The 14,399-nt window shown below is 52.3% G+C and overlaps 1 protein-coding gene and 1 non-coding gene across 5 annotated transcripts in view; both read left to right on the top strand.

The window, feature by feature from the left end:
* The first annotated feature begins 2,196 nt into the window (after window positions 1–2,196).
* caps2 (calcyphosine 2) overlaps window positions 2,197–14,399 on the top strand; it is a 191,183-nt gene continuing 178,980 nt past the window's right edge. For all 4 annotated transcript variants that reach the window (XR_011596717.1, XR_011596718.1, XM_070900087.1 and 1 more), the window contains exons 1-5: window positions 2,197–2,269; window positions 5,282–5,358; window positions 9,008–9,054; window positions 12,611–12,656; window positions 13,940–14,065. Coding sequence is in view for 2 of the 4 variants with exons in the window: in XM_070900087.1 (XP_070756188.1) it covers window positions 5,290–5,358; window positions 9,008–9,054; window positions 12,611–12,656; window positions 13,940–14,065 (288 nt within the window). In the remaining 2 variants the exon portion in view is untranslated. The remainder of the gene's footprint in view (window positions 2,270–5,281; window positions 5,359–9,007; window positions 9,055–12,610; window positions 12,657–13,939; window positions 14,066–14,399) is intronic.
* LOC139225986 (5S ribosomal RNA) lies at window positions 6,914–7,032 on the top strand. The gene has a single exon (XR_011587191.1). It is a non-coding gene; the product is annotated as a 5S ribosomal RNA (ribosomal RNA).

Raw genomic sequence — 14,399 nt, 5'->3', positions numbered from 1 at the left:
AAGTGTAGTCACTGTTGTAAGAAACACGGCAGCCAATTTGCGCACAGCAAGCTCCCACAAACAGCAATGTGATAATAACTAGATAATCTTTTTGTTATGTTGATTGAGGGATAGATATTGGCCAGGACACCAGGGATAACTCTGCTCTTCTTTGAAATAGTGCCTTGGGATCTTTTACGAGGGAGCAACAGGGCCTCGGTTTAACGTCTCATCTGAAAGACGGCACCTCTGATAGTGCAGCCCTCCCTCAACACTCCACTGGATTGTCAACGTAGATTTATGTGCTCAAGTCCCTGGAGTGGGACATGAAACCGTAACCTTCTGACTCAGAGGCGAGTGTGCTACGCACTGAGCCACAGCTGACATTATCTGCTCACTATCACATTGCTGTTTGTGGGAGCTTGCTGTGTGCAAAATGGCTGCTGCATTTCCCACATTATAACAGTGTCTACACTTCAAAAGTACTTCAATGGCTATAAAGTACTTTGGGATGTCTGGGAGTATGAACCTAGCTTATTGTGCTCAAGTCTCTGGAGTGGAATGTGTACTCACAACCCTTTGGCTCAGAGGCGGGGGTGCTACTTACTGAGCAACTGGCTGACACATAGGCAGTTGCCATTATAAATTTAAACATGGGAATATATATATGCATGCAGAGTTAGATTTTAATGGCCGTATGGCCTACTCCGGCTCCTAATTCTTATGTTCCAAGTTAATAGTTTCAATATGGATCTTTCATCAGAACTGGAAATAAGTCAAAAAATTGTTAATAGAAACTAACAGAGTGGGAGTGGGCAATTGCCCTGTATGTGCCCCCTGTCTATTGTCAGGAATGCCAAAGTGGATAATCTCCCCTTTCCCCAGCAAATTTCTCGCACCATTCTTTCCACATCCTAGGTCAAGAACAACTTGCATTTATATAGCGCCTTTAACATAGTAAAACATTCCAAGGCACTTCACAGGGGCGATTATCAAACAAAATTTGACACCGAGCAACATGAGATTTTAGAACAGATGACCAAAGGCCTGGTCAAAGAGATAGGTTTTAAGGAGCATCTTAAAGGAGGAGAGAGAGCCGGCGAGGTTTAGGAAGGGAACTCCAGTGCTCAGCGCCTTGACAGCTGAAGGCACGGCTGAAAATGGTGGAGCGATGAAAATCAGGGATGGACAAGAGGCCAGAATTATGGAGAGCAGAGATCTCGGAGGGCTGGAGAAGGTTACAGAGATAGGAAATGCTGAGGCTATGGATGGATTTGAAGACAAAGGATGAGAGTTTTTTAAATGAGGTGTTTGTCAGACCAGGAGCCAAAGTAGGTCAGTGAGTATAGGGGTGTTGGATGAACTGGACTTGGTGCGAGTTAGGATTATGGACATGCAGAGTTTTGGATGTGCTCATATTTATGAAGGATGCGAGTCTTCTTATTTCTCATCTTTTATACAATGATAGAATATATAGCACAGAAACAGACCATTCGGCACAACTAATGCTTATACTCTGCACGAGTCTCCTCCCATTGCATCCGCCTCATCTGAGCCTTTCAGCATATTATTCTATTCCCTTTTCGCTGCCCCAGAGAGCTGTGGAAGCTGGGATATTGAAAACATTTAAGACAGAGATAGTCAGTTTCTTAACTGATAAGGGATTAAGGGGTTATGGGGAGTGGGCAGGGAAGTGGACCCGAGTCCATGATCGGATCAGCCATGATCGTATTAAATGGTGGAGCAGGCTCGAGGGGCCTTATGTTCTTATGTGCTTGGCTGCCGCGTTTCCTACATTACAACAGTGACTACACTTCAAAAAGTATTTCATTGCTGTGATTGTGAACGGTGCTATATAAATGCAAGTCTTTCGTTCTAAAACGACACTAAGCAGGGGAGTTCTCCCTCAATTAATATCACAGAAACAGATGATCACAATTCTTGCTGTGTGTGGGACCTGGCTTGTCTGGAGTGTCCCCCAGATCGGGGGTCACTTGACCTAATGTTTATTTGTACTCCCCAAAAAGAGTTGTGGGACCTGGCTGGCCCTGCATTACAAGCCACACAGATTGGAATTAATTCTATTATAAGGTTGCAAGTAGAATATCCTGTTAAGAGAGGGTGCAGCAGGTTTCAATGAGGATGCTGCCAGTGCATGAGAGGCTGCAGCAGGGAGGGGGGGATACCATTGCTCCCAGCCGCACGGTGCGCATGGGCGCTGAGACGCTGGCGGTCGCCATGACAACGCGCGGTGATTGACGCGGGGGCGGCCGAGGGAAGAGGCGGACAGGTAAGGCCGGGGGGTTGGGGAGGGGAACAGGTGAGGCTGTGGGCCGGGGGGGAGGGGAACAGGTGAGGCTGTGGGCCGGGGGGGGGGGGGAGGGGAACAGGTGAGGCTGTGGGCCGGGGGGGGGGAGGGGAACAGGTGAGGCTGTGGGCCGGGGGGGGGGAGGGGAACAGGTGAGGCTGTGGGCCGGGGGGGAGGGGAACAGGTGAGGCTGTGGGCAGGGGGGGAGGGGAACAGGTGAGGCTGTGGGCCGGGGGGGGGAGGGGAACAGGTGAGGCTGTGGGCCGGGGGGGGGAGGGGAACAGGTGAGGCTGTGGGCCGGGGGGGAACAGGTGAGGCTGTGGGCCGGGGGGGAGGGGAACAGGTGAGGCTGTGGGCAGGGGGGGAGGGGAACAGGTGAGGCTGTGGGCAAGGGGGGAGGGGAACAGGTGAGGCTGTGGGCCGGGGGGGAGGGGAACAGGTGAGGCTGTGGGCAAGGGGGGAGGGGAACAGGTGAGGCTGTGGGCCGGGGGGGAGGGGAACAGGTGAGGCTGTGGGCAAGGGGGGAGGGGAACAGGTGAGGCTGTGGGCCGGGGGGGGGAGGGGAACAGGTGAGGCTGTGGGCCGGGGGGGGGAGGGGAACAGGTGAGGCTGTGGGCCGGGGGGGAAACAGGTGAGGCTGTGGGCCGGGGGGGAGGGGAACAGGTGAGGCTGTGGGCAGGGGGGGAGGGGAACAGGTGAGGCTGTGGGCCGGGGGGGAGGGGAACAGGTGAGGCTGTGGGCCGGGGGGGGGAGGGGAACAGGTGAGGCTGTGGGCCGGGGGGGGAGGGGAACAGGTGAGGCTGTGGGCAAGGGGGGAGGGGAACAGGTGAGGCTGTGGGCCGGGGGGGAGGGGAACAGGTGAGGCTGTGGGCAAGGGGGGAGGGGAACAGGTGAGGCTGTGGGCAGGGGGGGAGGGGAACAGGTGAGGCTGTGGGCCGGGGGGGAGGGGAACAGGTGAGGCTGTGGGCCGGGGGGGGGAGGGGAACAGGTGAGGCTGTGGGCCGGGGGGGGGAGGGGAACAGGTGAGGCTGTGGGCCGGGGGGGGAGGGGAACAGGTGAGGCTGTGGGCAAGGGGGGAGGGGAACAGGTGAGGCTGTGGGCCGGGGGGGAGGGGAACAGGTGAGGCTGTGGGCCAGGGGGTTGGGGAGGGGAACAGGTGAGGCTGTGGGCCGGGGGGTTGGGGAGGGGAACAGGTGAGGCTGTGGGCCGGGGGGGGAGGGGAACAGGTGAGGCTGTGGGCCGGGGGGGAGGGGAACAGGTGAGGCTGTGGACCGGGGGGGAGGGGAACAGGTGAGGCTGTGGGCCGGGGGGGAGGGGAACAGGTGAGGCTGTGGGCAAGGGGGGAGGGGAACAGGTGAGGCTGTGGGCAAGGGGGGAGGGGAACAGGTGAGGCTGTGGGCCGGGGGGGAGGGGAACAGGTGAGGCCGTGGGCCGGGGGGTTGGGGAGGGGAACAGGTGAGGCTGTGGGCCGGGGGGTTGGGGAGGGGAACAGGTGAGGCTGTGGGCCGGGGGGGGAGGGGAACAGGTGAGGCTGTGGGCAAGGGGGGAGGGGAACAGGTGAGGCTGTGGGCCGGGGGGGAGGGGAACAGGTGAGGCTGTGGGCCAGGGGGTTGGGGAGGGGAACAGGTGAGGCTGTGGGCCGGGGGGTTGGGGAGGGGAACAGGTGAGGCTGTGGGCCGGGGGGGGAGGGGAACAGGTGAGGCTGTGGGCCGGGGGGGAGGGGAACAGGTGAGGCTGTGGACCGGGGGGGAGGGGAACAGGTGAGGCTGTGGGCCGGGGGGGAGGGGAACAGGTGAGGCTGTGGGCAAGGGGGGAGGGGAACAGGTGAGGCTGTGGGCAAGGGGGGAGGGGAACAGGTGAGGCTGTGGGCCGGGGGGGAGGGGAACAGGTGAGGCCGTGGGCCGGGGGGTTGGGGAGGGGAACAGGTGAGGCTGTGGGCCGGGGGGTTGGGGAGGGGAACAGGTGAGGCTGTGGGCCGGGGGGGAGGGGAACAGGTGAGGCTGTGGGCCGGGGGGGAGGGGAACAGGTGAGGCTGTGGGCCGGGGGGGAGGGGAACAGGTGAGGCTGCGGGCAAGGGGGGAGGGGAACAGGTGAGGCTGTGGGCCGGGAGGTTGGGGAGGGGAACAGGTGAGGCTGTGGGCCGGGGGGGAGGGGAACAGGTGAGGCTGTGGGCCGGGGGGGAGGGGAACAGGTGAGGCTGTGGGCCGGGGGGGAGGGGAACAGGTGAGGCTGTGGGCCGGGGGGGAGGGGAACAGGTGAGGCTGTGGGCAAGGGGGGAGGGGAACAGGTGAGGCTGTGGGCAAGGGGGGAGGGGAACAGGGTGAGGCTGTGGGCCGGGGGGGGGAGGGGAACAGGTGAGGCTGTGGGCCGGGGGGGAGGGGAACAGGTGAGGCTGTGGGCCGGGGGGGAGGGGAACAGGTGAGGCTGTGGGCAAGGGGGGAGGGGAACAGGTGAGGCTGTGGGCCGGGGGGGAGGGGAACAGGTGAGGCTGTGGGCAAGGGGGGAGGGGAACAGGTGAGGCTGTGGGCAAGGGGGGAGGGGAACAGGTGAGGCCGGGGGGGAGGTCAGGTGAGGCTGTGGGCCGGGGGGGGGGAGGGGAACAGGTGAGGCTGTGGGCCGGGGGTCGGGGGAACAGGTGAGGCTGTGGGCGGGGGGGGGGGGGGAAGAGGGGAGGGAACAGGTGAGGCTGGGGGTCAGGGGAACAGGTGAGGCTGTGGGCCGGGGGGGAGGCCGGGTGTCTGGGGAATAGGTGAGGCTGTGGGCCGGGGGGGGAACAGGTGAGGCCGGGGCCAGGTGGGCTCACAGGTAACTGCTCCAGGTGTGTGTGTGTGTGTGTATAATATATATAACATATACAGCATCACCTGCACATATATATAATATATACAGCACCGCTCGCCCACCTCACAGTGCGGCCCTCGTCGCTTTCCGATGCACAGTTTAGACTTCAACAACAAAAGATTCCTGTTAACTTCAGTGTTGTTGTTGTTGCAGCATTTTAAATGGACCTGGAAGTTAAAGGCATCGGCACACAAGCCCAGAGGAATTCAGCCAGGCAGAGACCTGCACAGGTAAGCTGCACCTGCAGATGTTTGCATGTGGGGGAGGTGTGGTCTGCTGCTTCTGGCCAGCTTAAGCTGCTGGTCCTCCCCACCCCAAAATAAAACCGCTCTGTATTCACAGGTAGCAGCCCAAAGACTGTGGGGCCAAAATTGCCGCCCTCATTAATGCCCATTATCGTCTCTTAAGAGGCGGCAATGGAGCGGATAGGGCTCACCGACTGGGAGCAGACGGATGGGCCTTCCGTTCCTAAATTGTCCCCCCAGATCAGAAGTGGTGGAAACGGGTTTCCGCACTGCCCGTGTTGCCACCCTGTTGGGCGCGTGCTGAACCCTTTCTGAGCGGCGACTATACCCTTTCTGCCCCCACGCGGGAAATTGTGCCGCGGGAGTACCAGCGACGCCTGTCAGTGCCGCCTGATACGTCCTTACTGTACAGTATAAATGCACACGAGGCCCATGCTTGAGAGAAGGTCAGTCTGTGACCTGTCCTTTATTCCTTAGCACTCAAGTGATGGAAGTGGGTGGAGCTTCCCCTCTTATCTCTGAAGGTCCAGGTTAGGAGTGTCTCCCACAAGTTCACCACCTTGTGGTCATTGTTCTCACGGTGTACAACTTAGGTCAGATTATACACGGGTTACAATGCTGGTTGAATACATGACACCGCCGACAGCTTGTGTCTGGGCTGTGCGTCTGCCCTTTAAGAGGAGGGCGCACTGCCGCAGACGCCATTTTATTTTAACTGTCGTCCGACAATGGCGTCCATGGGTTCGGCCGGGCCGCCAACAGTTAGCCCGGCAATGCCCTCTTGGGTACTGGGCAACTGGCCTGACCAAGACCCTGGTGGCCCAGCGGGCGCCACTAAAGTGGCTGCAGAGTTCGCAGCAGCCCTCCGCTATAACTGAAGGAGAGGGTACATTGTCACATCACCAGTGTGGTGCTAATGACTCCCAAGGGACATCCGAACTGCTCCACACACACACTTCCGACCCGATCACCGCCCACAGATTACATTTTTTTTCCAAGTCCTGAATATCGTTCTACTCTCCGCCCCCTCCCCAAAAAAAATCTTCACAAATGGTAGGTGCGTCTACTTTGTCAGGGGGCAATTTTGCCCCTCCCCCGTCTCTTGCCCCACTTTCAAAAGTCTGTTAGTGAAGGTTTCATTTTTTTAAAAAACAGAAAATGCTGGAATACCCTCAGCAGGCCAGACAGCATTGGCAGAGAGGGAAACAACAAGAACTTGAATTTATATAGTGCATTTAACGTGGTCAAATGTCCCAAGGCGCTTCACAGAAGTTTATCAGACAAAGTTTGACACCGAGCCACATAAAGTGAGTCAAAGAGATAGGTTTTAAGTAGAGTCAAAGGAGGAGTGAGAGGCAGAGAGAATTGCAATGTTAAGGGCCTGGGCCGCTGAAGGCACAGCCACCAATGATGGAGTGAAGGAAATCAGGGATTCATACCAACATTTATCCTTCAACCAAAATGTATGAATTATATATAGGTTAATGATTGAGCAACGAGAATGTGTGCCTTTAAGGAAAGAGAAAGTTGAACAGCAAATGCCTACGGCCATACTAGTCTGAAAGCGCCCGATCTCGTCTGATCTCGGAAGCTAAGCAGAGTCAGGCCTGGTTAGTACTTGGATGGGAGACTGCCTGGGAATACCAGGTGCAGTAGGCTTTTGCTGCCGCCACAGCTCCACACACTCACACTGCCCTTCATCAATCACCATCCTTTCAGCTGCTCTCGCTCTCTCACATTTCTTGCTGCACATTCTCTTGCTGCTACACAAACACAACGGGGCCAACACACGGCACAAATAGCAGCACAAGGAAATAAGATAGCAACAAAAACACACAAAGCACCAAGTCTGTAAGTGAAGAGAACCAAAGCTGGCAATCGCCCACTGGCACACTGCTCTGAATGTTCTGTGTGGCCACATTAATGATTGTGCAACAAAGGCCCATCCCTAATTGCCCTCAAGAAGGTGGTTGTGAGCTGCCTTCTTCAACAGCTGCTTTTTTGTAGCGGTTTGGTATGACTGAGTGGCTTGAGGCCACTTCAGAGGCCATGTGAGAGTCACCACATTGCTGTGGATCTGGAGTCACGTACAGGCCAGACCGGCTTTCCTTCCCTAAAGGACATTAGTGAGCTAGATGGGGTTTTACCACAATCTGTTGTCATGTCACCATTACCGATACTAGCTTTTTAATCCAGATTTATTTAATTAAAGAGAGTTGGAAGTCCAGGTACTTGGATCTTTAAAATGTATGGACAGGTACAAAAAATGATCAAAAAGGCTAATCTAATGCTGGCCTTTATATCTGGAGGACTAGAATACAAAGGGTGTAGAAGTTATGCTGCAGCTATACAAAGCTCTAATTAGACCACACCTGGAGTACTATGTTCAGTTCTGGGCATCACACCTTAGGTAGGAAAGAAAGAAAGAAAGACTTGCATTTATATAGTGCCTTTCACAACCACCAGACATCTCAAAGCGCTTTACAGACAATGAAGTACTTTTGGAGTGTAGTCACTGTTGTAATGCAGGAAACGGGGCAGCCAATTTGCGCACAAGCAAGCTCCCACACACAGCAATGTGATAATGACCTGAAAATCTGTTTTTTGTTATGTTGATTTGAGGGATAAATATTGGCCAGGACACCGGGGATAACTCCCCTGCTCTTCGAAATAGTGCCGTGGGATCTTTTACATCCACCTGAGAGAGTAGACGGGGCCTCGGTTTAATGTCTTGTGAAATGTGGGATGATATATTTTGGAAGGATGAGTAAGGAGAGGACATAGACACCAAATGATATAACGTTAAAAGGAGTTGATGAACAGTGTGTGTTGAGGTGAGATACACAAATCTTTGAAAGGTTGATAAAGCTATTCAAAAAAAAAAATCTTTGATCCTAGGTTTTATTAATGGTGCCATAGATTACAAAAGCATAGAATTAAGGCTAAAATGTGTGTAAGCCTGTGGTTCAGTGATGGCACCTTCGCGCCTGAGTTAGAAGGTTGTGGGTGCAAGTTCCACTCCAGGGACTGGAGCACAAAATTCTAGATTGACACTCCAGTGCAGTGCTGAGGGAGCGCTGCACTGTCGTAGGTGCTGTCTTTTGGATGCAATGTTAAAACCTGCTCTCTCAGGTGGACGTAAAAGATCCCATGGCACTATTTTGCAGAAGAGCAAGGGAGTTCTCTCTCAATCAACAATCAGATTATCACATTGCTGTTTGTGGGAGCTTGCTGTGCGCAAATTGGCTGCCACATTTCCCACATCACAACAGTGACTACACTCCAAAAGTACTCCATTGGCTGTAAAGCGCTTTGAGATGTCCGATGGTTGTGAAAGACGCTATATAAATGCAAGTCATTTCTTTTATTGTTCCCACTGCTGGTACATTATAGTCACTACTAACTAATTAAGTTAGCTCAGTTTATCTGCTTGGTTATTACACTCACTGTTAGCTCATGAATCTCACTGCTAATTTATCACACGTGTTGTTGGTTTATTTTGCTTGTTACTGGTTTAATTTGCCTCTTACCACTTCATACGCTTCGCTATAGGTTCATTGTGCTGACTGATAATAGCATTTTGGTCACTGTCATTGAGTAATAATTGGTTTTATAAACCTCCTTCTGTAAACAGGGTTGGAGGATATGTTCCAGCGTTGCTTATGGTCCTCGTCCTGATGAGTAAGTATCGACCATCGAAGTTAATTTATTAATGTGATTACATTTTTAACCTAGTTTTCCCGTACAGGGCTTCTCATCTTCGCTTGCCTTGGGTGCGATGGTAAAACTGTCACATTGTGGCTTTCCTCCACCATCGTGACTTCAAGCGGTCTTGCTCTAACCAGTTGACAGGAAGTGGTGTCGTGGTGTGTACAGAAAAGCAGCATTTATCATCATCATCATAGGCAGTCCCTCGAAACGAGGATGACTTGCTTCCACGCCGAAAAGGGATGAGTTCACAGGTGTTTCAATAAAGGACCTAATATTCCAGGTCCCGAACTACATGTTGAAGGGTGGAAGATGCCTGTGCGTGGATTTTTTTAAGGTGTGGTGGCCGTTGCACACCAGCCACCACACGGGCTCGACAGAGCTAGGTCTTGGTCCAGTGGCAAGGATTAACCAAGACGACTAGAGACCAGCTCTGCTGCACGGACCTCGTGCGCGCACATATCGCAGTGTGGGCTGGGCCCGTGCTGCCCCTGGGCCCTCGCCTCTTCTGGGACCCGAACCCTCGCCTCTCCTGGGCCCCAATCACTTCCCTCTACAAACTCTTGCTGCTCCTTCGCCCCAACCTCTCCATTCCTGCTGTACCTGCCCGCACTGCAATCACTGACCTGGATTTGGGCATCGTCAAATCCAGTCGTCCTCCTCGCAGCTGATGCTCTCCTGCAGTAGCACGCGCTGCTCCCTGCAGTGGTATACCACAGCATGTTGCTCCCACTAATGGCCCCGGCCTGCTGATGGCCTTGGGTGAGCCATGTCCTAGCACGCAGCAATTGGCACGCTCCCGGCCTGCAAGACCATCAGCAGGCTGGGGCCATTCGCGGGAGTAGTATGCGGTGGCCCGGCCCAGAAAAGCAGCATTATCTGCCCAGTTACAGACCATTGCTCGCTGTCAGTGAGCTCACCCAGGCTTTTGAGACTGCAATTCCTCAGTTATTTCTGAGATTCATCATATCCTTTGGCACTCAGAATATTTCTTCCATTCATTTTTTCAACATCAACAACAACTTTAATTTATATAGCGCCTTTAATGTAGTAAAAAGTCCCTAGGCACTTCACAGTAGTGTTATAAGACAAAACAGATAAATTTGACACCGAGCCATATAAGAAGAAATTACGGCACATTACCAAAAGCTTGGTCAAAGAGGTAGATTTTAAGGAGGAAAGAGAGGCGGAGAGGTTTAGGGAGGGAATTCCAGAGCTTAGGGCCCAAGCAGCTAATTTTATTTTAATTTATATTAAACATTCTCACTGTCTCTCGCTCTCGCTCTCCAGCTTCTGTTCCCTTTTTTCTCCTCTCTTCTATATGGCTGTCACACACGTTCTTGCACTGAAAAGGTGTGTGTGTGTGTGTCAGAGATGCAGAGCTTACTGAAAGGAATAAGGATCAGGCCAGGCGAGAGAATGGCATATTGCAGCTCTTTTTTGTGATGTTGGAATTGGGCTGTGCAAATAGTTGTTTGGGGTGGAGGCGCTATGATGTGGACTACGGAAACACACAATGAGGTGCGAGGTTCTGGTAGCACTGTGGTGGGAAGGGAGCTGGTGACCAGGGGTTTTTGAGGTTGGGAGCTACAAATGCAGCACTCGAGTCTGGGGAATGGGAGCATTGGGAAGAGAGTAAGGGAATACCGTCGTAGGGTCTGGAGTGTGGGGACACTTGGGGATCTAGCCGCACTGGAGCTGGTGTGTTGGAGTGTTGGGGTGTTGGGGTGGGGGGGGCACGGGATTTACTGCTGGGGTGGGGAAATGGGGTTTTGGGGAGGAGGGGTAGGGGTGGGAATCAGCAGATGCTCGGGTGTGAGGCTGGGCACACTCTGAAGCAAGGGCCCAGGGAGGCCACAAGTGCTAGCCAAGGACGTGACACACGCTCACAGGAGGGGAGCAGGTCAGAGATGCCATTCAGAAGCAGTGACTGGGAGAGGGACAGATGGGATGGGCAGGAGTGGGGCCAGTGCCGTCACTGGAGCCAGTAGCTTTAAGGATAGCTCTTGAGGCACGATTAAAGTGTGGCTAACATATCTCAGAGAATAGAATCATAGAATGGTTACAGCACAGAAGGAGGCCATTCAGCCCGTCAAGCCCGTGCCGGCTCTCTGCAAGAGCACTTCAGCCAGTCCCACTCCCCTGCCCTTTCCCCATAGCCCTGCATTTTTTTTTTTCCTTCCAGTCCTTATCCAATTCATTTTTGAAAGCCACGATTGAGTCTGCCTCCACCACCCTCTCAGGCAGCGCATTCCAGATCCTAACCACTCGCTGTGTTTTTAAAAAAAAGTATTTTCTCATGTCACCTTTGGTTCTTTTGCCAATCACCTTAAATCTATGTCCTCTGGTTCTTGACAACTTCTGCCAATGGGAACAGTTTCTCTCTATATGTATCCTGTCCAGACCCCTCAATCAAATCTCCCCTCAACTTTCTCTGCTCTAAACTTCTCCTGTCTCTCCATGTAACTGAAGTCCCTCATATCTGGAAACGTTCTTGTAAATCTTTTCTGCACCCTCTCTAAGGCCTTCACATCCTTCCTAAAGTGCGATGCCCAGAATTGGACACAATACTCCAGTTGAGGCCAAACCAATGTTTTATACAGGTTCATCATCATTTCCATGCTTTTGTACTCTATGACTCTATTTATAAAGCCCAGGATCCCATATGCTTTTTTAACCGTTTTATCAACCTGCCCTGCCACCTTCAATGATTTGTGCACATCTTGTATACCCCCAGTTCTTTCTGTTCATGCATCCCCTTTAGGATTGTACCCTTTAGTTTATATTGCCTCTCCGCGTTCTTCCTACGAATAAAGTTAGTGATTATGTAGAGTAGTCAAAATATAGGGAGGTATTGAGACCCTTCTTAGACATTGCTCCTCTGAGATCTAAGCTGTCAAATAAATGGGCTTGAACACGCACATAAATTCTTTTTGCAGCTTACCAGCTTTAAAGGGCTGGCTGCCAATGTGTGAAAAAGATTTTGGTGTATCGAGGCACAAAGGACCATTAATTGTCACTTGTGACTTATGGGGCATTTATATATTTTTTAAATCAATTTGCGAGCGTAGCTGGCAAGGCCGGCATTTATTGCCCATCCCTAATTGCCCCTTGAGAAGGTGGTGGTGAGCCGCCTTCTTGAACCGCTGCAGTCCGTGTGGTGAAGGTGCTCCCACAGTGCTGTTGGGAAGGGAGTTCCAGGATTTTGACTCCGCGACGATGAAGGAACGGCCGATTCATGTCCAAGTCGGGATGGTGTGTGACTTGGAAGGAAACTTGGATGTTGCTCCCATGCACCCGCTGCCCTTGTCCTTCTAGGTGGTAGAGATCACGGGTTCAGAAGCCTTGGCGAGTTGCTGCAGTGCATCCTGTGGATAGTACACATTGCAGCCACGGTGCGCCGGTGATGGAGGGGAGTGGGCCGGTGGTGGAGGGATTTTTTTTAAGGTGGTGAAGGGGTTGCCGATTTGTACTCCTGTGGCAGTGTCTCTCTCGTGCACGTATTTCAGCAATATTTTCTTCATTTCAGTGTGCCTGTGTTAGACTTGGGGAGACTTGGTGATTCAGATGGCGAGGTAAGCAATGATTCACTCTCTGAAAAAGAATTTTTAAAATGCCATTGTGGTTTTGCAATAGATTAGCAGTCCAGAAATGAGACTGTTTTTGTTTCAAAACTTTCCCTAATATGGATTAGTACTCCAGCTCTAGTCCCAGAGTCAGCCACCGACGTAAACTCAGATTTTGCCTGATATTTAAAGAATGCTGGCTTTCTGAAATATACACTTTCCTCATGTTCTGGCTACAAAGATGGAAGTCGAAAAGCCGTCCACCCTAAAATAGAAAAGGGGAATTTTGCTGTAATAACCCCTTGCACTTTTCTTTTCTTGCACTGCAACTTTTATACATTTCTTCCAACCATGGTCTGTGCAGCAGGCACATGCTCTTCAAATGTTGCATCACAGAAACAGGCCATTCAATGCATCAACTGTACAGTGGTGTTTTACTCCACAGGTCCCATCTCATCTGATCTCGCTCCCCCCACTCGCATCCCCACGGCCTTCTAATGTTCTTCTTTATGAAAGGGTCGCAGTTGCTTGAAAAATACCAATGGACCCTCCTTCAGCCATGGTTTGTGGCAGAAAATTCCGCATTCTAGGTCAGCTTTGGCTCAGTGGGCAGCACCCTCGCCTCTGAGTCAGAAGGTTGTGGGTTCATAGTCCCATTCCAGGGACTTGAGCACGAAAAATCCAGGCTGACACTTCAGTGCGATGCTGAGGGAGCGCCGCACTGTCGGAGGTGCCGTCTTTCGGATGAGACGTTAAACCGAGGCCCCGTCTTCTCTCAGGTGGACGTAAAAGATCCCACGGCACAATTTCAGAGAAGAGCAGGAGAATTCTCCCCCGTGTCCTGGGCCAATATTTATCCCTCAATCAACATCACAAAAACAGATGATCTGGTCATTATCACATTGCTGTTTGTTTGGGCAAATTGGCTGCTGCCTTTCATACATTACAACAGTGACTACACTCCAGAAGTACTTCATTGGCTGTAAAGTGCTTTGAGACGCCTGGTGGTCGTGAAAGGCGCTATATAAATGCAAGTCTTTTTATTCTACGTAAAGACGCTCCTGTGAAGTGCCTTGGGATGTTTTACGACGTTAAAAGGCGCTATATAAATGCCAGTTATATTCAGCGATTGGGGGGAAATGAAAGGGTTTAAACGGAACGTTTTGAAGTATAAACCGTTCAATGTGTATAGCGGGTAAGCACCAATGCACCAACGATAATTGTTATTAAGAAATGCTGAACCTCATTAACATTGCTGTAGAGTAACACCAATATGACTCTTGTCCTTGCAGAATGATTTATCCTACACACCTGTTACGAAAGGACATCCTCGCTTCGCATCTCCGGATTCTACCTCGACTGTTAGCTGGGGTACACCCTTACCAGATCCGTACGCCCCACACCGGCCCTATCGTCAGGTCTGTTTGTTACAGGAAATGGCCGACAATTCATCGCAGTGTGCGCATTACAGTACTTGCTTTTTTTATTATAAGCTGTTCTAACTGTAATAGAATCATGGCATCATAGAATCATAGAGATTTACAGCACAGAAGGAGACCATTCAGCCCATCGTGTCCTCACCGGTCGACCAAGAGCTATCCAGCCTAATCCCACTTTCCAGCTCTCGGTCTGTAGCCCTGTAGGTTACGGCATTTCAAGCACACATCCAAGTACTTTTTAAATGTGGTGAGGGTTTCTGCTTCTACCACCCTTTCAGGCCGTGAGTTCCAGACCCCCACCGCCCTCTGGGTG

The sequence above is a fragment of the Pristiophorus japonicus genome, chromosome 15 (assembly GCF_044704955.1).
Source record: "Pristiophorus japonicus isolate sPriJap1 chromosome 15, sPriJap1.hap1, whole genome shotgun sequence".
NCBI classification, from domain to species: domain Eukaryota; kingdom Metazoa; phylum Chordata; class Chondrichthyes; family Pristiophoridae; genus Pristiophorus; species Pristiophorus japonicus.
Note: the sequence above shows the minus strand (reverse complement) of the source record. Positions and strands in the feature narration are given on the sequence as shown.